Consider the following 24,582-nt stretch of genomic DNA (forward strand, 5'->3'; position numbering starts at 1 on the left):
GTTTGTTCAATGGAAGGCAACACAGGACACAAATACAAGAAACATAAGTTTGGGTTTTGTTTTGGTTTTTTTTTTTTTCCCCCAAGCCTGATAGCTCTGGGAGATATCCTAGCTGTGTTTTAAGCAAGGTTTTAATACTATATTTTGTAGCTACATTGAGAAGTGGAGGGTGGAATGAAATTCTAACAAGAATAGATAGAGCTAGATAAATCAAAGTTTCCTACAGAGAGAACCCATTGCTCTATGAAACCCTGTGAAAAGCAGACACAGACATAAAGATGCTCCTGGCCAGTAGAACTGGGGAAGAGACGCAGAACTCTGCTGCTTATTGCAGATAGCCCTCAAAGCTGGAATAGTGGTACATACTTCCTCTCCAGAAGTTGCTTTCTGGTGTATGAATAATGAAAATCGTACAGCTGTCAAGAAATATTTTTCCATTTCATTTTATTCCTGTCATGTTCCTTCAGGATGAGTGTACGTTCTAGTGAAACACACACCTCTCCTCCAATCTCTATTACTCTTAGTTTCCAGTGAATTCATGGGGTAGCAGCTCTCAGTATATTTTTTTCAAAACCTCGGCTGGGACTGGAATATCCTGAGCGAGGTCAGATGTTCCCAAACTCACTTGCCCAGGACCAACATCAGCAGCAGTGGTGGCTGTATCAGTTTTGGGCCAGCTTCGTGCATGTCACTTGGAGGAACGGCTCCATTTTCTCTTCCCTTCCCCACCCCCCTTTAAATAGCCCAAGACCCTTACCATTTTTGCACTGCTTTAATGCTGGCCACTGAACTGTTTGCTACCTGCCGTCATCTGTAAGGGCTGACGCTCATCCCAGCCCTGTTCCCACTTGGCCAAGGCACTTGACCAAAAACCCGAAAATGGGGTTTTGCGGGAAGTAATTCGTTTAGGCACTCTGTCACTCTTTTTAGCTAAGATTTCCCAGGCTTATCTTGCCAAGTTTAAACTGTGAGATATCTGTGTAGAAGTAGCTATTAGTTTTTTGTTTTCTTTGTATACGTATATGAGAAATCTGATAACTTCTGACAGGAATCATAATGCATCTACCATTTTACCTCTTGTGTTTTGCATTCTTTAAGACCAGCTCTGGCCTTTTCCAATAATTTTGTCAGTATTTGCACCTTGAGTTGCACATTAAATTTTTGTCTGAGCTTGCACTACCGTATAAAGCTCTGTGATGGTCAGCTCTGTAATTTTTTTGAATGTTCCTGTTTCATTTTAGGGTATAGTAAAAAAGGGAATTGCACTCTTCTACCAGCTTTTTCAGTTCTTTCCAATAAACAGAAACAGCTAATGAGCTATGCTTTGTGTTTCTAGAGGCTGCTTCTGCCAAGTTGTGTGAACAGTTATTTTCAATGTTGAGTTGACTTCTGTGGGCTTCTGCTGGGTATTTTGTGAGGACTGTGTAGGATCTAGTAAAAACTATGAAAAATATGAAAAGAGTATGAGAAATATTTTCATGATCTTTAATGAAGAAACTATATTGTAGGACTAGGAATATAATATGGCATTCCTTGATGAAATATTTAAATTGTCCTTTAATAATAGTTTTGTTTGTTTGTTTTTTATTTTAGGTGGCCCATATCCGAGCAGAAAGAGATATTTTGGTTGAAGCAGATGGAGCCTGGGTAGTGAAAATGTTTTACAGCTTTCAGGATAAAAGAAATCTTTACCTGATCATGGAGTTCTTACCTGGAGGTAAGCTGTATGTTGTGGTGTTAGGTGATAGAAGTACTTCTTCCTTAGCTTTTGCTGTCAGCTTCATAAAATGTTAGAAACAAGCATGCTGTGTAATTTGTTACAATAAAAAACTTTAATGTTGTTTAAAATGAAGTCCCAGTAACCTAACCACTTCTGATTTTTAGGGGAAAGAGAAAGGTTATGGAAAGGTGTTAAAATAGACTTGGATTAAATAATTATTCTGATCCAATGTTCTGCTTTTTACTGCTGAAGGAAGTAAATATATGCAATACACAGAGCGAGTAAATACATGCAATACATGTATTATGCATTAAAATTCACTGTATCTTCCTGGGCTATCCAGTTAAAATTCCTATTTAGGATTTTCAACAGTTATACATCCAGTTTACTAAAAAAGTATGTTGGGTTTGTAGGTCCTTGCAGTAATAGTTTTATAATTAGTAGCTATAAGGCCAGTTACAAGGTTAAATTTGGATTCTACTGGGGTTTCACATAGAATTAGTCTTGTGATTAAAATGTTCTGATTTCTAAGCTGCACTTTCTGCTCTGTGATTAGGTGACATGATGACCTTACTAATGAAGAAAGACACCTTATCAGAAGAGGAGACACAGTTTTACATTTCTGAAACTGTGCTGGCCATAGATGCTATTCACCAGTTGGGATTCATCCACAGAGATATTAAACCAGATAACCTTCTGCTGGATGCTAAGGCATGTAACGTACATGTAAACTGCCTATGCTTTAAACATCTCAGTCTGCAGATAATGCCATTATAGTGGTGCTGTTCGGTGGGAACCAGTAGTGCCACACTGGTGACTTTAAACTAGCTGGAGTAAAGGCAGAAGGTGGTCACTTTCTTTTCCTTGTAGAACACTAGTATACTTAAACAAAGCAAAGCTGCCCCTGTTTTTTGTTGGAAAGCCTTTTAACCCTTTTAAGGCTTTTAAGGCAAGCCTTTCCCTTAGGGTGTCCAGATGCTCATAGTCATACACATTAAAAACTGATACACTTAGTTACTTCAAGACAAATGAAAGCATGAAACATTCAGACAATGCTAAATCATCAGTTCCATTCCCGCAGGGGTTTGTTTTGTTTTGTTTTTATTACCCACTCACCAGTGGAAACACCGTCTGTTAGACTGACTATAGCAAGCCAGGAAATGGACCCAGTAAGCATCATACACAAATCTGTAGAGACCATCTAGCATTGATGTCTGGAACCTGATTAAAAACAGGTTACTGTCAAAACAAAGCAAAGGAATTTTGTCCTGGAGGCATTCTCAGTCTCAGCGGTATCCAGTTCAAAACAAAAACCAGGCAAACTAGCTGCCCTCAGCAGTTGCAGAATTGCAGATGTAACTATTCCCAGGGGGCAAGAACCCTTTTGAGAGAAAACACACTCTTGCAGTACATCATCAAGATTCAGTCGTTATTTGCCTACTTGTCCTGGATTAGATGGTCCTGTGCGAGTCCATGATGGCCTGAGAAGGCAAGTGCAGTTATGAAGACTTTCGAGCACTGTCGTTCTAATTTATGTTCTTATCTTCTCTGATTTTTTTAGGGTCATGTAAAACTGTCTGATTTTGGGCTATGCACGGGTTTAAAGAAAGCTCACAGAACCGAGTTCTACAGGAATCTTACACACAACCCGCCAAGTGATTTCTGTAAGTATAAACTGTCCTAGTTAAATATTTAAATAGTTATGAGCTGCAGCTATGCCACATCATAATTTATTTCTGCTGGGTTAAGCAAGATTGGTCAGGCTGGTTGCATTTACTTGGAAAACTGGATATGCGTGTTCCCCAGGACATGGAAGCATTTCACAGGAAAGAAATGATGATTTCTGCAGTGTTAATGTATTTTTGCACATTTGTACACAGATACAAATACACATAATGTAGTGTATCTATATTTTAATGTATTTTGCATAACAGTGTTAGTGAAGTTACAGAAATACTCTTTCAGAAGAGACATAGCTTTCATGTGCTGACTTACTGAAGTCAGTGACAATCTCATGAAGCTTTTCTTAGGAGTAAAGTTGTTCCTCAACATGCCTTGTGACACATCCACATTAGTTTTTTTAGTCTACAAATGTAAAATTCCTCTGCGTTTCTTCTTGGATTCTTCACTTGTTGCTTAAAACAACATTGCCTGTATCTGAATATATGTTGCCAGCTGCAATAGTAAGTGCTGCTGATCTCAGATCAATCTGTAAAACTTTTAGCAAATTCTAATTTAGAATTGCTGATCATGTGTCCTACTTACATGAGTTTCAGCTGCATATTGGACAGTAGTTATTCATTTTCCCATCTCTAGTTATAATCAAGTATTTGTTTCTAGACTAAAGCATTCTAAAGATACAAAACAGTTATTCTTTGAAAACAGAACGTTATCAATCTTCTTTTAATTCTCACAAATGCATGTATTGTCTAATAACTATTTTGTAAATTAGCATTTCAGAATATGAACTCGAAGAGAAAAGCAGAAACATGGAAGAAGAACAGGCGACAGCTGGTGAGTTAATAAAATTACATATAATTATTTTTTTCTTTTAAACTATTTATAGAAAATGTTACATAAAAACTTGGCATTAATGCTCCTGTTTTTTAAAGACTTGAAAGGCCCTTATTCCTTACAGATGTCGCTCTCTTCAAGCTCCCAAAATTGCAAATAACTAAAAAGAAGGTGGTCCAGTGATTCCGGTTGTGGAATAGCTCAGAGATCAGGGTTGCTTTGTCTGTCTGTTTTCAGAGCTGTGACTAGCAAGACCCTGCTCTTCTCTATGCCTTTGATTCTCTTATGAACATCTGGACTGACTAACCTCAGGTGTCAGCAACCGCTTAGCAAAGCTGTATTTTGAGTTTGTCTCCTAGACTGACCTGGTATTGACACTGTGTGTGAACACCTGGGTTTAATTCCTGCAGTCACAAGTCCAGTGTCACAAGAAGATGTCTAGCTGTGTGGCCCTTTTTTAGAGAATTGTGGAGAAACTTGTTTGTCCTTCTGCTGAACAGGAATGTGATGGAAAGGCAGTGGAGGGTATTGGTACTGGAGTGCTGAAGCCTGGGTTTATAATGAAAAGTGGTCAAGAAATAAAGGGAGCTCTGGCATTAACTGAATCAAAGGAAAGTATCTGTCAGCCAAGGGATTTCAGAATTTCAGCCCTGCTTGTGATTTTCACCAAATAGCAGTTGCAAAAACTTCAGTTTTCAAATTTTGGAACTTTTTTATTTTGCACACTCTGTTTAAAAAGTGATATGCTGCAGTATTCCCAAAAAGCTTTGGTGGTGTTTTTTCTTTCCTCATGAGACATAATGAGATTACATTGCAATCGTGCTGCCTCATAAGGGCTGTATTTCACACCCTTACTCCGCTTGGAGTTGCATCCCTGAAAAGACTACATCTCCAGGTCGGTAAAGACTGACGTGGCAGAACTGTGCGGTGAAGCTAGATGAATCATGAGACAGTCCAACAGAGACAAAAGGCCAAAATGACAACTTGGATCAACGCTATTTGAAAAGGAGCCATATTCTTGTTTTTTCACTGATTCAAAACTAAATGTTTTGGCTCAGTTCAATAAAATGAAGTATTTTGTTTCTGGTCAGACCAATGAAAGTAAAAGATTTTTCTGGCAAAACCGGTTTTGGTGGACTTTTTTGGTTTTGTGGTTTTTTTGTTGGGTTTTGGTTTTTTCTTCCTCCTTTGCCCCGTGCAAAATTTTCCATCAGTAAAGAGAAATTCCCAAATAGCTCAAGATTTAGTCCTTAGCCAGAATCATCTAGGCTGCACATTTAAAAGGATGGAGCCTGGGTCCAGTAAGAGCTCAAGTTAATTTTGTAATAAAGACAAGGTAATACATGGAACAGCTAGCGTATAACGAGTGTCACACGTGGGAATCTACCACAGGTTATCCCTTTTAAAAAAACAAACAAACAAACAAACAAAACCCCCAAAACCTACAACAACAACAGAACTTATTGGGTATTTTAGTAATATGGCTACCTGAAACTTTAGCTAATATGACCTTCTGATATTGCAGTGGGAATATTCTATGATTTCATCACATTTAGGAGGATGATTTCCATTTACTTTCAAGGTTCTCTGTGCTTACTCATGTAAAAGAATAATGTTCTTGGGATTTCAGATACGGTGAATTCTCAAATAAAGCATTCTTGTCCATCCAAATAACAAGATCCTACATGTGAATCCCCAGGAAAAGGTTTTGCAAAGTGTAAAAGTGTAGTATTTATCTTTTAAAGAGTTTATTCTTTTTTTCCAGGCATATTCTACTGTTGGAACCCCAGACTACATTGCACCAGAAGTATTTATGCAGACTGGGTACAACAAGCTGTGTGACTGGTGGTCTTTGGGCGTGATTATGTATGAAATGCTAATAGGTATGTTAAAGATCCCAACTTAAGAATCACTCAAAGGGTTCAAAGGTAACAGGGTCCATTAGTTCACCAAGTCTGATCCCCTGCATAGTGGAGATACCAGAATTTCATTCAGTTCTACCTGAAGTAAGCCCCAAATTTAGCTTCTGTAAAACTCTGAAGTCCTCCCACCTTTCCAAGAAGACAGCAAGAGATGCCGCCTCAGTTGTTTCAGTGAATAACTGTGCACTATTAAATGTTTTTGAGGTTCAATCTCATTACTTGGAAGTAACAAAATAACCTTTAATGTTGCATTACAAAAGAGAAAACTTTTGGCTAGTATTACTTGTTAGATTTGGGAGCCATAGCGGCAAAAGCAGAGGCCCAGGTCACTTTCCTCTTCTGAGAAAAGCTTGTTAATTTTTCTCTTTGTTTGTGCAGGATATCCACCTTTCTGCTCGGAAACGCCACAAGAGACTTATAGGAAAGTTATGAACTGGAAAGAAACGTTGGTATTTCCTCCAGAGGTGCCCATTTCAGAGAAAGCAAAGGATTTAATTCTAAGGTCAGTGACAAAAGCTCACTTCTGGCCACTCACCCAGACATAAGTCATCTTCCATTAGGTTAACTTTTGGTTCTGCATGAAGGAAGCTTTAGATTGGAGGGAAAGTTGGTTTCTTCTGTGTCACCATCCTTGATGGATTTTTGTAGTCTTTTTCCCTTTGCCATTTGTTTGACATGAAGGAATAAGCTGTAATAATCTTGATTGTACCGCGGTATCAGGAGAAACAGAGCAGACTGAAAAAAAAAAAAGTGATTAATGCACAATTTTTCTCTTCTCAGAGGGAATTAGAAAATAACTGCTCACCAGCATTTAATGCGCTGAATATAAATCTTTGGATGTTTTGGATTTACTCACTTTTTCCAAAATGACAGTTTTTAATCCATTCAGCTTGCATTGAAGTTTTTGCAAGGGGTTTTGGTGTCAAGGTCAGGCAGAAATGCTCTTTTGTCCTGGGAGGTTTGGGGGGATATGGTTTTTAGCTTTGATTTCTCCCCCCCAAGATAATATTACAAGCGTACACAGTTTTGTTACAGGCAAAAAGGGGAATGCACTTCATAGGCAGAGCCAAGAACTAGAATTTATTACGAGTCCAAGCGGTGCTCCAGTAGCATACAACAAACATAACGCATACAACAGTTATTCTTAATCCAGTTACAGTGATAATAACAGTTCAAATTATTTAATTACTGCTAGTCCTCATTAATAAGTTCATGTATAACAGTTTTATTACATTTTCAGTGTCTATTTCTCTAGTGTTCTGCTTAACTTCTCCTGTGTGTTGTCAGCATCCCGAGTTCTTTGCTGGAAAGAGTACAGTGTTGCTGCTGAGGATTTCTTCCTCCTCAGTCTTGGCTGTGTTTGGGGCATTTTTGGATATTTCAGGCAGTTTATTTGTTAACATGTCTTGCTCAAGAATTTACTTATACAATGACTATTTGAATTTATTAGTTTTTCTATATATATATGGCAGGATTAAATTAGGGTAAAACATCTTTAGTTATAGACAATTTACTAAAATGAGGTCAAAACAGCAGGTTAGGCAACAAACACCCGGCCATTGGGTATTTTGTCCATTACAGCTTGGACAAGTTAGACAACATATATTTCAATTTAAAGGAAGTTGCAGACAAAGCTAAAGTTTTTTTATTTTTATGGATACAGATAAAACCAAACTAAAATAAGCTCAAGTCCAGACAAAGCCTGACAAATCCTGAGACCTGGTCTGGCTAACTGTTGTTATGAGGTTTGAGGTCTATTATTAGTACTTGGCATCAACCAACTGGCTGGGCTGCAGTAGAAATATAAGCGGGTTTTTTTTTTCCCAGGTGACACTCAACTACAAGGAAAAGAACATTACAGTCTATAATTGGAGAGAGTTTATAGCCTAACTTGCTACGTTACTAAATTACCTGCTGAAAATTTCACTAACTAGCGAGAAGGTGACCTTTTTTGTATTGCAATGTACTGATGTGAAAAGTGCCTTGTGAATCTGGATGATGTGATCGTGTGGAGAGATTATGAGTTTGGCATAATTAAATCAACAACCAGAGGCTTTGCTCATGTAGGCAAACAGAATTTCGTTTAACAAAGTCCAGCTGACTTCCAGAGCAACAGGAGGCCCACATCCCCATGCTACCCCATTTCCAGGAGGTCGTCGGGTGACTCCGCGCTTGGCAAGACCAAGATTTTTGTTTGAAATGGGCATTTTCTCCTGTTATTGTAAGCCTCCCTCTTTGTGTCATTGTTGACGCCTTCTGCCATACTCAAAGAGACTGCAAGGACAGTGTAAAAATATAAAGTGGTTATATCTTTGCTAACACATACAAAAGATAGCTAGGATTTAATGAGCTCCTAGGCTAAGCATTGGTATGCTCACCATCTCCGTGATGAGATACTTCAGAGTCTTTTCCAGCCAGCTGGGCAGCAGTCCAGGCAGGCATCAGTCCAGAGGAGAAGGGTCAGCCTCTGCTGCTCCCTGGAACAAATCCCTGATGTCGCTGAGTTGCTGTCAGAGAGCTTCTGCCTCCCTATTTTTTTTCTTTAGGATTTTATACTTTTCCTTGTTGGTGTTTTTCCTCCTGCCTACTTGAGCAGGTAACAGTCCCCATCTCAACAATCCTATCTATCCTTCTGCCCCGCTACTCTGTTCTGGTGAGACCCTACCTGGAGTACTGTGCCCAGCTCTGGGGTCCTCAGTACAAGAAGGACATGGACCTATTGGAAAGGGTCCAGAGGAGGACCACAAAAATGATTGGAGGGATGGAACACCTCTGCTATAAGGAAAGGCTGAAAGAGCTGGGGTTGTTCAGCCTGGAGAAGAGAAGGCTGCGGGGAGACCTTATTGTGGCCTTTCAATACTTAAAGGGGGCTTATAAGAAAGATGAGGACAGACTTTTTAGCAGGGCCTGTTGTGATAGTACAAGGGGGAATGGTTTTAAACTAAAAGAGGGTAGATTTAGACTAGACATAAGGAAGAAATTTTTTACGATGAGGGTAGTGAAACACTGCAATGGGTTGCCCAGGGAGGCGGTAGATGCCCCATCCTTGGAAACATTCAAGGCCAGGTTGGATGGGGCTCTGAGCAACCTGATCTAGTTGTAGATGTCCCTGCCAATTGCTGGGGGGCTGGACTGGATGACCTTTAAAGGTCCCTTCCATCCCAGAGCATTCTGTGATTCTATGATCTCTGTCTCCAACTTCACCTTTTTCTTCTTACTGGACTCTGCAGACTTCCTCACAGCTGCCTCTCATAAACTGACAGTTTCTTCTAGAGTCTGAGCTGAGGTTATGCAGCTGGGCCATGTCAGAAATAGGCCTTGGGTCTTTGTACCACCAGCACCTGGACCTCTAAGGAGAAGCAAGAGGGGGTGACAGGGTGAATAGTGACATGGCATGTTTTGAATGTGTCTGGCTCATTGTGGTTCCAAAATGTGGCATCAGAGAGAGCCCTATTTCACTAAGTGTATCTGTTCAAAGTAGTTTGACTTTGAAACATGGATTTTAAATAGTTGAGCACATGCAGAGGAGTTTTCAGTGGTAGGGACTTCAGCCTCCATTCCAAACTAATCTTACAGGGCTAGAACTTGCAACAGCCTTTCACAAACCTTGAAGATGGAGATGCAACAGTTTAGAAAAGGTGTAAATTACTGTCATCATAGCTTTTTTTGTTTTGGGACTAACAATATTCTGCTTCTACTGTTTCCCTTCTTTCCTAGATGCAACAGGCTCCTTCTACGTTACCCCAAGTGACGGAACAATTTGGAAGAACTTCCTCAAATTCGTGATACAGGATACCACAGCAGTTTTATTTGCTGTTGCTTCTGTCTGCATTTATTGTAACATTCCCTTTATTTTTTTCTACTTTTTCAGGTTTTGTATCGACTCGGAAAATAGAATTGGTAGTAATGGAGTAGAGGAAATAAAAAGTCATCCGTTTTTTGAAGGAGTGGACTGGGGACATATCAGGTATTATATGTACACGTTTTGTAGAGAGAATAAAAGCCATGAAAGCAAGAATTTAATGTACTATGATGTCAAGGATAATTATTTCCAATTTATCTTTTCTTTTGAAAGGCAGCTACTGGCAGTAGGTGGATGACAGGGAAAGTTTTCAGGCCTTGCTGACATTCATAGATCTGATCAGAGTTTAACTGTCTTGAGATGCCTCAGATTGCCCCAGAATGCCCAGGATGGACAGAAATTGTGGTAGGGTGGCTGAGTTATTCCTGATGTACATGCTCCAGTATCAGCAGAGAGCTCCCCTTCCAGTAGTAATGGGCTCTGCTATAATTGACTTTTTTTGTAATAGGAGCATGAGAAAAGCAAACTCTATTGCAAGAATGCAGGGAAAATAGATGAATGAAGAGGAGAGGCAGCAAGTAGGAGGAAAACACGGGGCATGTCTTTACTGCACGCTGCAGATACTACACCTGAGTGAACTGGTATGTCTACAAGAGCGCTGGGCAGAAGCACTGACTCACCTCAAAGTCACAGCCCCTGTGGCCAAATTCTGCTGGGCCAAGCCTGGGTAGAGGGCCCGGGCGAGGCAGCCGTACCAGTTCCAGCCTGAGCTTCTGCCTGCAGATGCTGAGCTACATCTGCACGTACCCAAAGTGGTAACGCCTTCAGAGCAGAATCTGGTGGCCCCACATCTGCCATCATTTCAACTGAAAGTTACTGTTCAGCTCTTTTTAAGGTTTGAGGTAGTCTGTTCTTTCAGTAATACTGTAGTTTTCTACATGCAAATCCATACTGTGGGCGTGTGATTGTCCAGTTCTTGTACTTCTCATTTCCTCTGGTGCAGAAAGCCTCATTTAACTTAACATTTCAGTGTGGGAGACATTAATAAGCAGCAAGAGCACTAACATATCTGTTCATGCCACATTTGCGTTTCCCCGTTCCACCCAGAAGTGGATCTAATTGTAATTGTAGTAATTACACCTGTAATAAATTTACAGGTGTAAATTAATGACTTTCCCACAGTGCCGTGTTCCAGTTTGAATGCTTTCGTGGGACAGATCACTTAAGCAACTTGGAAAGCCACCTTAAAACTTCTTAAAGGGCTCCCTAATTGTTGAGCTAATAAGCAGGAACATGTCAGAGCCAGCTCGTTTTGGATGAGAGATACTGGTGACTGAGTGTCAGAAATAGGAGCTACAGTCGAAAGGTACTTGGATGAGGTCCAGGCTGATGAGCACTGGAATTGTAAAGCAACACATCTGATGGCTCCAAATGCAAGTAAAATCCTGCTCGGCTGGGTAGGCTGGGTTTACGAAACGAAGGTAACCACAGTGGTTTTTGGTGACAACCAAGATCGTAGTGATAGCTACATGGCAGATAAGTGTGGAATGCTGTTTCAGTTAATGGGAAAATTGTGTTTTCCCCAAGTTTGCCAAGAAGACACTAATGCTAGATAGGAAACCAATAAATCTCCCCATGATGTCAGCAAACAGGCGAGTCAGATACATCTCCGATGGACTCAGTGGAACCTTTGTGCTTTAAGTTAAAGGGATGTTCTAACTGTAAAAAGCTAAGTTAAACAAAACTGGAACTTAATATATCTTTTCCTAGTATTCACTATTCTGGCATTTATTTCTATTTGCAGGGAAAGACCAGCTGCAATCCCTATAGAAATCAAAAGTATTGATGATACTTCCAACTTCGATGAATTTCCTGAATCTGATATTTTACAGCCAGGTGAGACTGCCATTGCAAATTCCAGATTTCTATCTACGACATGCCAGAATACTCCACAGATGCTTTTGTTGTTGTTGTTTATTTTTCTGATACCCTAATCAAGGTAATATACAGACCTGATCTAGAGACTTTCTTTCAAATATAAATTTAAACCTATGATCTCTCATACTTTCTACTTCCTTAGAACTTTGGAGGGGAAAAAAAAAAAAAAAGCCCACATATTTTAACAGCTACATCTATTAGTAAAAATGGTTTGCATATATAATGAGCATGGAAAACAGTACAGTTTTCTACCATACAGTCTGTCTAACCAAATTCTGGTAAAACCTTATGCACTGATTTGCTTTTGATCTTTAATGACTTCTGAGTTTCATGCCAAACATAAATGTTCACATATTTGTGGGCAAAAATTTTTAGACACATCATTATTTAATATAGTGATTTATGAACCTGAGTGGCTCTGCAAATCATGTAAGTTTGTTTTTTTTTAATTGTTAATTTCTATTGGCAAGTAGTAGGAAATTTGTATACATAAAAGCCTTGATTCTCTGACGTGCCAAATTCTCCCAGCTCCCACTGTTTTCAATTAATTATTAATGGCTTAAAGATAGGTAGATATATAACAAGGATTAATTGATGACAGATACGTGTAGATGTGCTAACAGCCATAAGAATTATCAAAAAGCTGTGTGTTTTTTCCGAAATGGCTTTTATTTAATGGCAAGGAAGTCTGTCCTTTTCATGCAAAAGCAATCAATCTCCAGTGCCTAAGTTAAGCTGTTTAAGTCCGTATTTGGATAATGCCAAGTACATTTGTATTGGTTTTGGCATTTCAGACCCACTGAAAATGTTACTGTACATCTAGATATGTAAATACAAACATCGATATTGGTGTGTTTGGCATCTTGAGTTGAAAATACTGTTATAGAACTCTAAAAGCAGCAACCAGAGAGCTAAATATAGAAGGCCACTGCAGCGAATATCTACGTGCAGCACGTCAGCCATATGGGCTGTTTGTAAAATAAAAGGAGGCCGTACAAGCGTTGCTGAAGCTCTAAGCAGGGAGGAAGTCCTAGGAGAGTAATGCATGCATGATACGGGTAGTTCTCTTGGGTGAACTTGGATATATCTTTTTCTTCTGTTTGCGGTGAGGATAACACAATATGTATACATGTGTTTGTTGTGCATGGAGCATCCTAAATGTTACGTTTCTCATAATTGTATATCCTGTGGGTGTTTTAGAGGTTCCTGTCAAGGTATGGGAGCCTGTTATGGTGTGTAGACATACTAAAAAAAAAAAACAAAACCCAAACAAACAAGAAAAAACTTTCTGCTTCAGAGATACATGCTGAAATTATAACTCTTCTCAGACCATTGACAAAAGGCAACTGACCTGATAACAAACAGGATTTCTTCAAGGAATTTCTGCTGACTAGGGAAATAAGAGTTCAGGGCTGCTTTTGTCAGTGCTCTGTGCAAAGTCCTCAGAAGCAGCGCTGGTTTTAATTGTTTTGTTTTTACTTTTGTTTCTGAATTCTAGTGCCAAACACAACGGAACCTGACTACAAATCCAAAGACTGGGTTTTCCTCAATTATACCTACAAGAGGTTTGAAGGGCTCACGCAGCGTGGCTCGATCCCTTCCTACATGAAAGCCGGGAAGTTGTGAAACAAAACACAAACCCACAAAAGAAATAAAAACACAAACCTCAGGTAGCTGCATCACCAGACCCGCTTGGCGTTAGTTATCAATACATTGACTCTGGTGCGCATCAATTTCACAAGGAAATTCTACAGGATTAGGATTTCTAAGACTACTACAGGAATTAGTTGGCAGTGCCAGCTGGCTTTTTTTTTTTTAATATTTGAATATTTTTGTTAACTTTATTATACAAAGGTACTGGAATAAAAGGAACGTACATCCCTTTAACTGCACTGCCTATGTGTGTATAACGGTTAATTATGCCTCTCTGTACTGTGGCTTTGTTTGTACTGTAAACCATCTAATCCACCCAGGAGTAAAACATATCATTTTATGCAGCATTGTTGTTATACTGTTTACCTGGTGGGTTTTAGATACGCAGTATAAAAAAACCATTGCCCACACTTGCAAAATTCTCTGAGCAGTTGCTCAAGGGTGTTCCATTTGTGGTCTGCAGATACCCCATGAGTGTGGCAACACTGAATTATTTTAAATAGCAGTGTCCTGTGGGCCTACTTGTACCCTGCCTACCCTCACTTCTCCCCACTGGAGGGCTTTATTAGCCGATCATTCCTTCTGTTTCTTCCTTTTTCCACTGTGTGTGGTGGTGAGACAGTCCCTGTTTAGTGGTATTTCTGCTTTACATGATAGTTGATGGGTATCACCATTTAAGATGATGATGCCTGCTGGCAGCTTTGGAAGAAAACAGGAATCTTGAATAAAAATTACAAAGATTCTTAACAGAAGGGAAACTTTCTGATACCAAGTTCTGAAGAGATGGCAGAGTTTCCAGGGCTGTGTTCCTGCCTCTCCTGTAAAGCAGATCATCTTTTTGCTACTCATAATTCAAATAGCCTTTTCTATCTGTGCAAAAAGTATTCTAGAAAAGTGATCAAATTGCTGCTTTTAAGTTTTTGTCTCCCGAAGAAGTTCTAGGCAGAAGGGATGCCGTTCTAGCCTTTACTTTCCAGAATACCCCATAGCAGCCTCTGCCAAGCTAGAGGAAGTGGAGTGCCCCGCTAGACTCACTCTCCTGTGGGCTCCATCTTCTAGTGTCTCCATCTAATGTGAACCGTGGGATTACAAAGGATCAGCTGAGTCTGCAGCCCAGCTTCCAGGAACCACAACCAACCACAGCTGAGTTGGGCAGAGCATCTAAATGCTCTTCTCCGCAGTCTGCAGGATGGTGACAAACTGACAGCAGAGGCAGGTCTCCTTCTCCTAGGTTGAGGAAACCGAAGCAGAAATCCCTCCATATCCAGGGTATGGTTTTGCTTCTCAGCCCAGCAGCAGTTCGGGACTGAATTGCACTCCTCGAACAGTTTGCAATTATCTGGTCGCTGGCAAATTTATCTAGATCTCTGCCTGTACTAGCATATTATCTGCAGTACTTGGAATCTATTGCAGCACAGTAGAGATCTTTGATGTCATTTGCTGGTTACAAAAGAGTTTTACAGCAATGAACAATTCCCCAGTAACTGAACAAGCAGAGTCACTGTTGCTGTCTTCCTCCTCTGAACGCAAGTGAAAGGCACTCTAAAACCTCCGCAACGCCCATCGGAGTGAAGCACAGTACTGTTTTGGCATACAGTAGGAAAGACTCCATTAGACTGGCTTTTGCAGCAAAATGGAAGTGACTATTTATAAAGCCATTACAGAAATATTTATTGCTGTTAGGCACCATGGTATCAGCTGTTCTGAATTATTTGTATGCTTTAAAAACACACTGGGGTGTTCATCTGCTGCATAAAAGACCATTTACTAGCAAGATTTCTGTGCATCAGTGGCTTTCTGATGTGCATGTAGTCTTCCCTGATCCAACAGCTACTAGGTTCCTCATGGGCTTCAGTGATGTCTCTCCTCCAATATTTTGTCTCCCTTCAAGCATCTAATATCTGTTATTTATACTGCATTTCTACCAAAAATTTTAGTCTTCAGCTCATCCAAAAGGAGTAGCCAGTGCCTCAGGGCCCATCCAATTTATACAGTGTTATATCAGAACATGGCTAAGCTAAACTTTTGCCTAAATGATCTCCCCGTTTTTCTTCCCAGACCTTACACTAATTAACACCCCTTTACTGCTGTTGGGGCAGCATCCCTCAGAAGTTCTCCAGTGTTGTTCTTAGCCTTGCCAATGTAGTTGAGCTTCAGCTCAACCTGAACCCATCCAAAGACCGTCCAAAAACAATAACTCGCTTAAATCCATGTTTACACTTTCAGACTTTATTCTGCCAGTGCCCTAGCAGCTTCTGAGGCTTCTCAGAAAAGGAATTTCCTTTTCTAAGGCCTTCAATTCATTCTACCAAGACAGAGAAGCTTGGGCAGAAAATATCCGAGATGCAAACTTGGCCTCAAAGGACACTGCTATTCAAAAGAGAATTTTTATTAGTTTTAATTTCCAGTTTCATTCATGGGGCACTGTGTGCACCGCAAGTGGAATTCCTGTGAACAACATATTTCAAAAGACCACAGTAACCCTATTTGCATAATATAAAACGAAGTCTTTGCTTGAACTTGCTAAGACAAGATAAGTTTCATGGAAACTGCAAATGCTCAGTAATACTGGTGATTTTTTTTTTTTCTTGTGGGGTTTGGGGGAAGGGAGATAAATATACACTTAATTTAAATCTATCTATTAAACAACTATGTCTGTACATACTCACTGGTTTACAAACTTGGGAAAAAGCTCAACCCTTACATTTGTAACACTAAAGATAATACCTAAAATTGCGGATGATTAATCATATCAGTGCTCACATAGGAGTTATATCCATAGGGAAACAGCCTGCAGCCTATTTAGCATAAACTCCTGTATTGTGGTAGTTGATTTTTTTTTTTTTTTAAACATAGCATTATTTTAATCAATAAGTCGAGTTAAACAAAATATTAACTACTGCTTTTAGGATGATCGAAGTTTTTTTAAAGGTGAAACTGTGACACTGTAATGGATGAAAGAGAACAGAAGGTTAACCTACACTGGCTTTCAAAAAAATGGAAGTGCAACATATCTTTTTGTTTTGTTATTTTTGTCTTATTCCTTTGGATGGTTGTGTTTTTTCCTTAGGTGATGTTTGTCATTGTGCCATTTATTTTTCTTATTCTTGGAGTACCAAAGATCCTGAAATGGCTTGATGATTGCAACCATGTGAAAATTTATTTTCTGGAAGTATGTTTTGTTAACTTCTGTTAAAACGTGGAATTGTGTATGCAAATTGTTATCAGAGGTTTGCTGGGAAGTTAACCTATTCCAGCAGGGAAAACTTGAGTGCATCGATGGAAGTGCTGAGCCTGAATCCAAATTCTGGATCTGAATACCCTGAAACTGGGGAGGAAGCGTGGATTGGGAAATGCAGCTGAGCTGCTGCACTTTGTTCCATCTCCAGTCAGCATGAGTGAGTGGCCTTAGGTACAGGACATCAGCAGAGGTTGTTTCATGTGCAAAAGGAGTTAAAAAAATTGCCAGCATTCAGAAATCGAATATTGTTGATACTGCATTTGCACTGTTAAATTTGCCTTGCTGGAGAGTTATATAAGTGTTATTTTTATAGGTCAGTTGTTAAACACCTGAGCCGTCGGATACAGTATGGAACAATAGCATCTGACGTGGGTGAATTCACCTAAGTGCAAAGGGGCTTGCTGAAAGCTCTCCACACGACTAAGATAAATGGGCATAAGCAGTACAAAGGGTGTTGTGTCGGCTCCTTCTGAAGAGGTGGCTTTCCTCCTCTGCGACAGCAAGTAGGGAATACTGCAGTTTAGCCTGGTTATACTCTAATGCTTAGGAAGTGCTCTCACTTTTTCAATAATACGAGCAATTACAAGCATTGTAACATACTGTACCTTGTCCTTTTAATGTTGATATATTACAGCAGCTCGTTCTTGGAGTCGAAATGGCAACTGCTATATTTTTCCTAGACTGTTTCATTAGTTGTGGTTGGGAAAGTTACATAGAAGCATTATAAAAAATTTATATGAGGCTTTTTACAGCATTTGAAAATAAAAGTAGCATTCTTTTTGTAAAGTTGCTGGTTTTATTTTTTCACACCAGTGTACTGGATTTGTTTCTCTTCCAGAATGGGAGGCACCTAAGGGACCGAGACACTATTCTGTGGATTCTCAAGTTGAATTCCATAGACAGTGAAAACCCCAGTGTCCCTACTCTCGATCCGAAAGTAGGGATTGCAAAAATTGCTCAACTTGTACCAACTGCAGTCACGTGAAACTACTTCTAAAATGGTTATTGCTCTTCACAAGAGACTTATCTTCTTCCCTGTAGACCATAATTTATTCAAGAAAGACCTCCATGGGCAGTTGTGTCCTTTGATTCACTATAGAAACACTTTTGTCCTACTGTTCCCCATTTCTTGCTGAGTTTAGAGCAGTGGCAGCAGATGCAGTTGTGAAATAGTCATGTAAAAAAATGATTACAGAGTTGAGCAGCTGAAAGCAAATTGGAGCTAGCAGCTGGGGACTGGCCTTCTCTGGAGCCCTCCAGTGAATAACAGCCTTCCACTTGAGAATTGCTGCTCTCAGTAAGTGATACAATTTTAACAGAATTTTACAAATTCTATCTAATGGGATTACACTTTTCTTCCAGTAACCAGATATTATCTCACAGAGCTACATATTGTAAGGAAATGCAGGCTTAGTTCTTTATCTCTTTGCATTACCAAATTCAGTATTCCTCAAAAATACAGCACTTTAATGGCAAATGTAAAGGCTATGCCTTCAGCGTGTGCAGAAATTTTTTTTTTTTGTATCAACCACTTCTAAATATTATGTAGTTTAGTGTTTATAAAACATACTGCAAATATCTGTTGTGCATTTTTCATGTCTTTATTCTTGTACAGAGTGTGCCTTGTATCTAAGCAAAACCATTATGCTTTGGACAATAAAATGTCTTTTCTGACAATCTTCCTACGGAAAGAGAAGGGAGGAGTATTCAAAAGAGTTTGTCTCTTGCTGTTGGGAGTGATGACAATAGCAGTTCCCAGCTCTGGACTAGACAAGGATGTATTCGCAGTTCCGGCAGTGCTTTATGTACTTCCTTAAGGTAATTTTATTTATCACGCAGGTAAATTTTAAATATCAGAGAGGTTCTAAAATGCCTATCCCATAGCTGAATTTCAAGGATGAAAGCAGGTTTTAAATGTGGGTGCCAGTAGACTGTAACCTGTCAGCTCTGCTGGGTTCGGCAGCACTAGGCTCTGCTGCACAGAATGCCATTCTGCCTAAAAGAAGTTGCTGTCTGAAAGATACCAGGTATGTTAACTATTGGGACAGTTGAAGGGCAAGTTAATGTATATATAATACAATGAACTTATTCTCTGTTAATAGTTATGGCACTGGGATTTGTACACTTCATCACACAAGAACGCTTCTACAGTCAGTGTGAGGGGAAATGAATCTTTACACATGCCGAGAGAGTTCATCTCGCCACCTCCTACTCCTCCCACCATCCCTTTACAGATTATGTGATAGCGTGGAGGTTACTGTTCTCCAGGGAAATGGGGCGTGTAGGCTTGAACCTCCTCATGCTGAGGAGGGAAATCAACCCAGGTTTCTCATTTCCCCATCAAGTCAGAACCCTGCTAGGGACAGCTTGTTTCTGATTTGAACTGACCCTTGATGCCACATCTTGTTTCCGTACCAGCTGCTTTAATCTGTTTCTAGCAAGCCACCATCTGCTGCTGCTTCTCTCTCCTCTAGGAATAAGCGCGCTCTGTATGTGCTGTCCCCGGGCAGTCCACCTCCATTGGTAGCGGTTCTTTCCCCTCCAGGTGTCTCTGCCCATCCTCCCCCATCCAAAGACAAAATGTTTGCCCTTGCCTCTACATTTCCTGCCCACGAAACTGAGTGATGTTGAGAGGGCAGCTCATCCGCAGAGTAAGTGCTGTGACCTTGAAGCGCTTGTGTAAAAGTGTAACCACAGCCCGTGCTCCACATTTTGAAAAAACAGACGGCAGCTACAGATAGCAAGCGTTACATGCACACGAAGTCTATATAACCCCTTGTTTCCTTCCAGGGATGGAGGCAGAATCTGCCCCTCAGTGTGGATGTACGGGCTGGAATATGAAGGTAATGGAGCTCCAAGGGGAAGGAGGTGCCAAGACGCTCCCCTGGGCCGTGTCCATGCACGCGCCGCCATCTGCAAAGCTTAGAGTCTTGAAATGGGAGCACTGATTTGAACATACATCTCTCTAGTACTCAAAAACTGCAATAGCTCTGCAAGTCTTGGACACTTAAGTTCTCTACGAAGTCTACTTCTGACTTCAGTATAGCTATTTAATAATAACAAATGATCAGATAAGAACTCCAATGACTTTTGATCGTGACGGAGTGAATCACTGGTAAACTAGACGCACATCTCAAGATTTTCAGTCCAGTGAGCTGCCTTTGAGGTCTCATCCAGCTCCCACTGACGTCAGCAAAAGATCCCTATCTAAAGCCCAAAGCAAGCAGTGAACAAGCATGGTCTCAAAAGCAAGCTGTTTGCTGATGCCATGCTTTTTACATTTGTTACAAATAAGGCAAAAAGATTTTATTATCTATAGAATTCAAATGGTTGAAAAGCAGTATGTGAAGAGGATGTCTTGTGGCTTCAATTACGAAGGTGACAAACTTGCAGGGTACTTCTGCTATTAAGGAAGAAAATATTACCTATTTTGTTTGATAGAATTAAACTAATACCTCAAGAGAACTTTGCAAAATGTACAATTTATTTAAATGCATTTTTCTGGAATAGCATAGTATGTCATTGTGGGATTTGACCCAAACTGGGCCCTACTATGAATTTTGCATATTCTAGGAAGCAGACAGATCAGCACGACTTCTTGATTTGTGAAGTTCACAGGCAGTGAACAACGAACGCGTTGCATTCCGTCGGCAGAGTTCTGCTGAGTGACGTTAGACGTCCTTATGGGCCCACTCTGTGCTACAGTCGGTTGGTTTCTCTTCTCAGTTAATTCTGCCTTGACTTAGTGGCACAGGTTTAAGGTGGTTTACATTTCTATATCTTTGCATTGTTCCTGTACCAGCTGTTTAACATGAGGCTGCTAACACTTGAAAAGATCAGGAATCTGTACTGCAGGTGACAAATCTGCTTTAATCAAGGAGAAGACTTTCAGACAATGATGTAATGCATTGTTGGGACCTTTGCAGGCAAGATGGATGACACAATTGCAGCTTGGAGGTTCACCGACTGGCTGTGTGCAAACCCAAGAAAAGGTGTTTTGTCCTTGGAGACAGCTGCCCTCACAGCTGGTTTTGTTCTCTTTTAGCCACAGCAGAAAAGGCACTGGGTGGGATCTCACTGATCCCAGAGAGGTAGGACTCAGCTGGGGGGCTGCCACTTGTGCACCATGGGCACATTTCAATTGCTTTTCATTTCAGCAGGCCCCCTAAGCAGCTTTATTTATCCTTGTGTAGAGATTTGTAACAGCAATACTGTTTTTCAGAGACATTAGACATTAGGCTCTTGTTAGGCATTCAGAAAATACTCATTTCTGCCAGGAATGAAAAGGTTATTTAAAAACTGAAGACCATTTTGTTTTTAAATCAAAAGTGGCACCATCAAATTGGGAGAGTTTTAGACAAGAGATTTACAAGCAAGTGAATTCATCTGTGGGCACAAACCTCCCCAGCCAGGACTCCAAAATAACATAGGCACTTTGGAAAATGCTAATCTTTTTGACTTAATTTTATTAGACAACCACAAATTAAATTGATCATCCTACTGGCTCCAATACCGAGATTAGCGAGGGAGAGCAAGTAAGATTTAGAAGCTCTTATCAAGTTAAACTTGTTTCATCGTGTGAGGAATTTGTCTGTGATTCATAGCTCTTTGAGGCCAGACTGTATCACTATCACAATCCAGTCTGCATAACATAATCTATGCAACTTCACTCATTGTATTGTGCCAGCCTGTTGCTGGCAAAGCCTGAATTCCTTTGTGCTGTTTTTTTGCTTCTTTGAAGGGCTTCTGGACTAGTTATTGAGTGGAAATAACTTTAAAGAGCTTATTTTTGTTATTGGCTGATTACAGTATGATTATGCTATTTATATAATTTTTGAAGCAAAAAGTTCTCTGATTTGGGGAAGAACTTTTGTTTTAAAATGATAGCAGATTTTTACATAGGCACAGAATTTACAGCAAAGTCAAAAAATTGCTTGTGGTGCCCTTCAAAGTAACCCAATGACCTTCAAGCACAAACCACAGACAAAAAAATGCTTTGTAATTGTATTCATTCTTCTAATTAGCTAGCCTGTTCACATGTAGTCCATAAAATGTACTTGATTCAGGACACAGGTATTGTTCTTTACATTACTTTGAGCCATGTAATACCGTGGTCTGAGGGGAAACCATAAACACTTGTGTTCTGTAACAGAAGTCTGTGGAAAATCTGTATTTGTATGTACAGGTATGCTGAGTAACTTCAGTTTACTGTTATTAAGTTTCAGTAGAAAAAAGTTAGCTAGCTAACCCTAATCAGTCACCTAAGTATGTTTTTATGTGAAGCAATATAAGTCACTCTAATAACAGTTAACCTCTCAGTATTCCCTCAGAGGAGGAGAGTGCTTTTTTCCAGTCACTCTCAGCTTCTGAAATTTCTTTTAATTAAGAGTGGCGTGCATGGAGCTAGCTTGGCCCCAGCAAATACACAAAGAAATCTGCATCCTCTTCAGGATGGTATCTCAGAGAAATGCTGACTGGATGCTCTTCCTGTGCTGTCTAACAGCTAAGACATGCTATGCTTCACATGTCACTAATCATTTACAGAAAAGAAAAAAGAGTAATAATACAGACACCTTTCTTTAACTGCTCAGTCTCAGGCATTTATTTAACTGCTCTGAGGTTTGATTGTTATTTTCACCCCTTTAGCAAGCTGTTGTATAAGCTGTTTGGAAAAAAGAGGCTATCCGTTGCTTACATAAAGCATTCTGTTCTCTATTTTATAGCTCAAAGCTACTCAAGAGAAAGTGCTCACCTAAAAACGGGGCAAAAATATCAAGTGTGGCCTACTCAAAATCAATGCCTTACATAAACTGGGATCCTACTCTGCCAAGACTCAAGGCTAACTATATGCTATAAACACCAGTTACTGTCATACATGAAATGTATGAAACGTTCAACAAAGAGGCCAATCATCATCTTTGAATAAGAAAGAAATATAACAAATGATGTTTAAAATCTGCGTTAATGAATTGGCAGTGCATTATGTTTATAAGAGCTCTCTAAGTGCCAGGAGATATAATATTGAGCATGGATGAGAAATACACAGAAGAAAACATGACAGGTAAAAATACTGCTGAGGGATTGATCTGGTTTTCTGTCCTAGATATACCATAAAGTGCCAAAATTTCTGCATTCCTTGAATTACAAGTACTTCTATTATTGCACTAAAAAATATTAAATAAAATGCGAATAAGATACATTAGCTCTGTTTCTAGTGAGTCAGTTTAAAAAAAAAACCACAGTTTGCATTTCTAATGTCTCCATTGAATGTTCCCATATGGAGAGAGTTTGTATTTAATAGCTGTTAAGCTTTAAGTTTGTTAAAACAGTTTTCTGGAACTATTTAAATCTTTTAACTCACTGAGGTTTATAACAATGGCCATCTTCAACTTTCTGTGGTTACTGAGTCTCTGAAACATTTTCAGTCAATGTGGCTGACTCACTCTTCTGAAACCTCCTTAACTTTTGGGTGTCCACTGATGATGCAAACTTGGAGGAGGGAGCTCCTAGCTTCAAAACTGGGGCAAAAGAGTATTTTAGCAGGGCCAAACATGACATTTAAGCTTCCTATGAACACATTTTTTGGAAATGTTTTTCAATATTAGTTGTAGTATATGAATAAAACAAACGTGCATTAATGACAAGGATTTTCTCAAAGATGGCAACACTGTCCAACTCCTGGTTTTTAGCTCTTCCTACTGCTTTTTATTTTATGTAGGGCAGAAGTGGTTTGTAATTGCTTTTCTCCAATACAAATTCTCTAAGACCAACTGAACTCAGCATGGTGGAATTTATGTATCACTGCAATAGTAACTGTGAGATTACATATAACTTAAAATTCTGAGAAAAAGTTGGATTTTCAAGGGAAAAAAAAACACCTTATGAAATCAATTGTGCATTGAGAATGTCATAGTAGCGCAATTGCATTTGTTCAACAACATCCCCAGCTGGAACCCACGATTGCCCAGCCAGGTGAGCATATTCTGTTACAGCTGTTCACCCACTCTGCCCTTCCACATGCCTAGTCTAACCCTTGGGCTTAGCTAAGGGCAAGATGCTGAGCTGCCCACTCCCATATAGACGGGGGCTTCCAAGTCGAATGTGAAATGTGTTGGGAGCTTCAAGGTATAAAAGACGGCACAAATGGAGTTCAGGACTGCATCTGAGTAATCGTTCTCAAGATTATAGTTTGGAGTTTAGCCAACTAAATTCTGCCTAAATCTCAGAAAGCTATGAATGAAACACATCTTTGTTTTCTGCCTTTTCCCAGCTCTATCATTGACTAGGGAAGTTACTAATCTTCCACCACGTTACATTAAATTCGTAGGTATTCAAATGGATTTTGCCCATGTCATTTTGTGAGGATTTACTTTCTCAGGTTTTTTAAAGTTTTTTGGCAGACACACATATTTATACATAATGAAAATAAAGACAATACTGAACTGCTGTCTTAGACAGAATGATGGAAGCAAAGAAGCAAAGATTTGATGAGGCTTCTGTTTCAAGGCATTAGCTTTCCCAAGATAAAATACTAACTTTCCTACACAGAGAAAATAGACAGAGAAACAGCTGGTTTACACATATGAGGTTTTTGTCCAGGTATATCAAGCTATAGTAAGAATCTTTAGTAGGACTTCAAAATTTCCTTAATTTTGAAGGGGGATAAAAAAAAGCTTACTTTTTTTTTAAGAGAGTCAATAGTAAACAGTCTCTTGTAATTTTATAAATAACCATAATCACCTGTAGTGTTACCACCAGTGGTGCGGTGCTTACAAACATTACTACAAGAGTC

The 24,582-nt window shown here is 39.6% G+C and overlaps 1 protein-coding gene across 4 annotated transcripts in view; it reads left to right on the forward strand.

The window, feature by feature from the left end:
- Positions 1–18,496, forward strand: part of STK38L (serine/threonine kinase 38 like) — a 53,478-nt gene extending 34,982 nt beyond the window's left edge. For all 4 annotated transcript variants that reach the window (XM_087766442.1, XM_087766444.1, XM_087766445.1 and 1 more), the window contains exons 6-14: positions 1,594–1,717; positions 2,277–2,431; positions 3,282–3,384; positions 4,173–4,234; positions 6,000–6,117; positions 6,535–6,658; positions 10,028–10,123; positions 11,763–11,854; positions 13,395–18,496. In XM_087766442.1, coding sequence (XP_087622568.1) covers positions 1,594–1,717; positions 2,277–2,431; positions 3,282–3,384; positions 4,173–4,234; positions 6,000–6,117; positions 6,535–6,658; positions 10,028–10,123; positions 11,763–11,854; positions 13,395–13,522 — 1,002 coding nt within the window. In that variant the 3' untranslated portion in view covers positions 13,523–18,496. The remainder of the gene's footprint in view (positions 1–1,593; positions 1,718–2,276; positions 2,432–3,281; positions 3,385–4,172; positions 4,235–5,999; positions 6,118–6,534; positions 6,659–10,027; positions 10,124–11,762; positions 11,855–13,394) is intronic.
- The last annotated feature ends 6,086 nt before the right edge of the window (positions 18,497–24,582 follow it).

Source organism: Nipponia nippon, unplaced genomic scaffold (assembly GCF_047370975.1).
Source record: "Nipponia nippon isolate SJK-2023a ecotype South Korea unplaced genomic scaffold, ASM4737097v1 scaffold_3, whole genome shotgun sequence".
NCBI classification, from domain to species: domain Eukaryota; kingdom Metazoa; phylum Chordata; class Aves; order Pelecaniformes; family Threskiornithidae; genus Nipponia; species Nipponia nippon.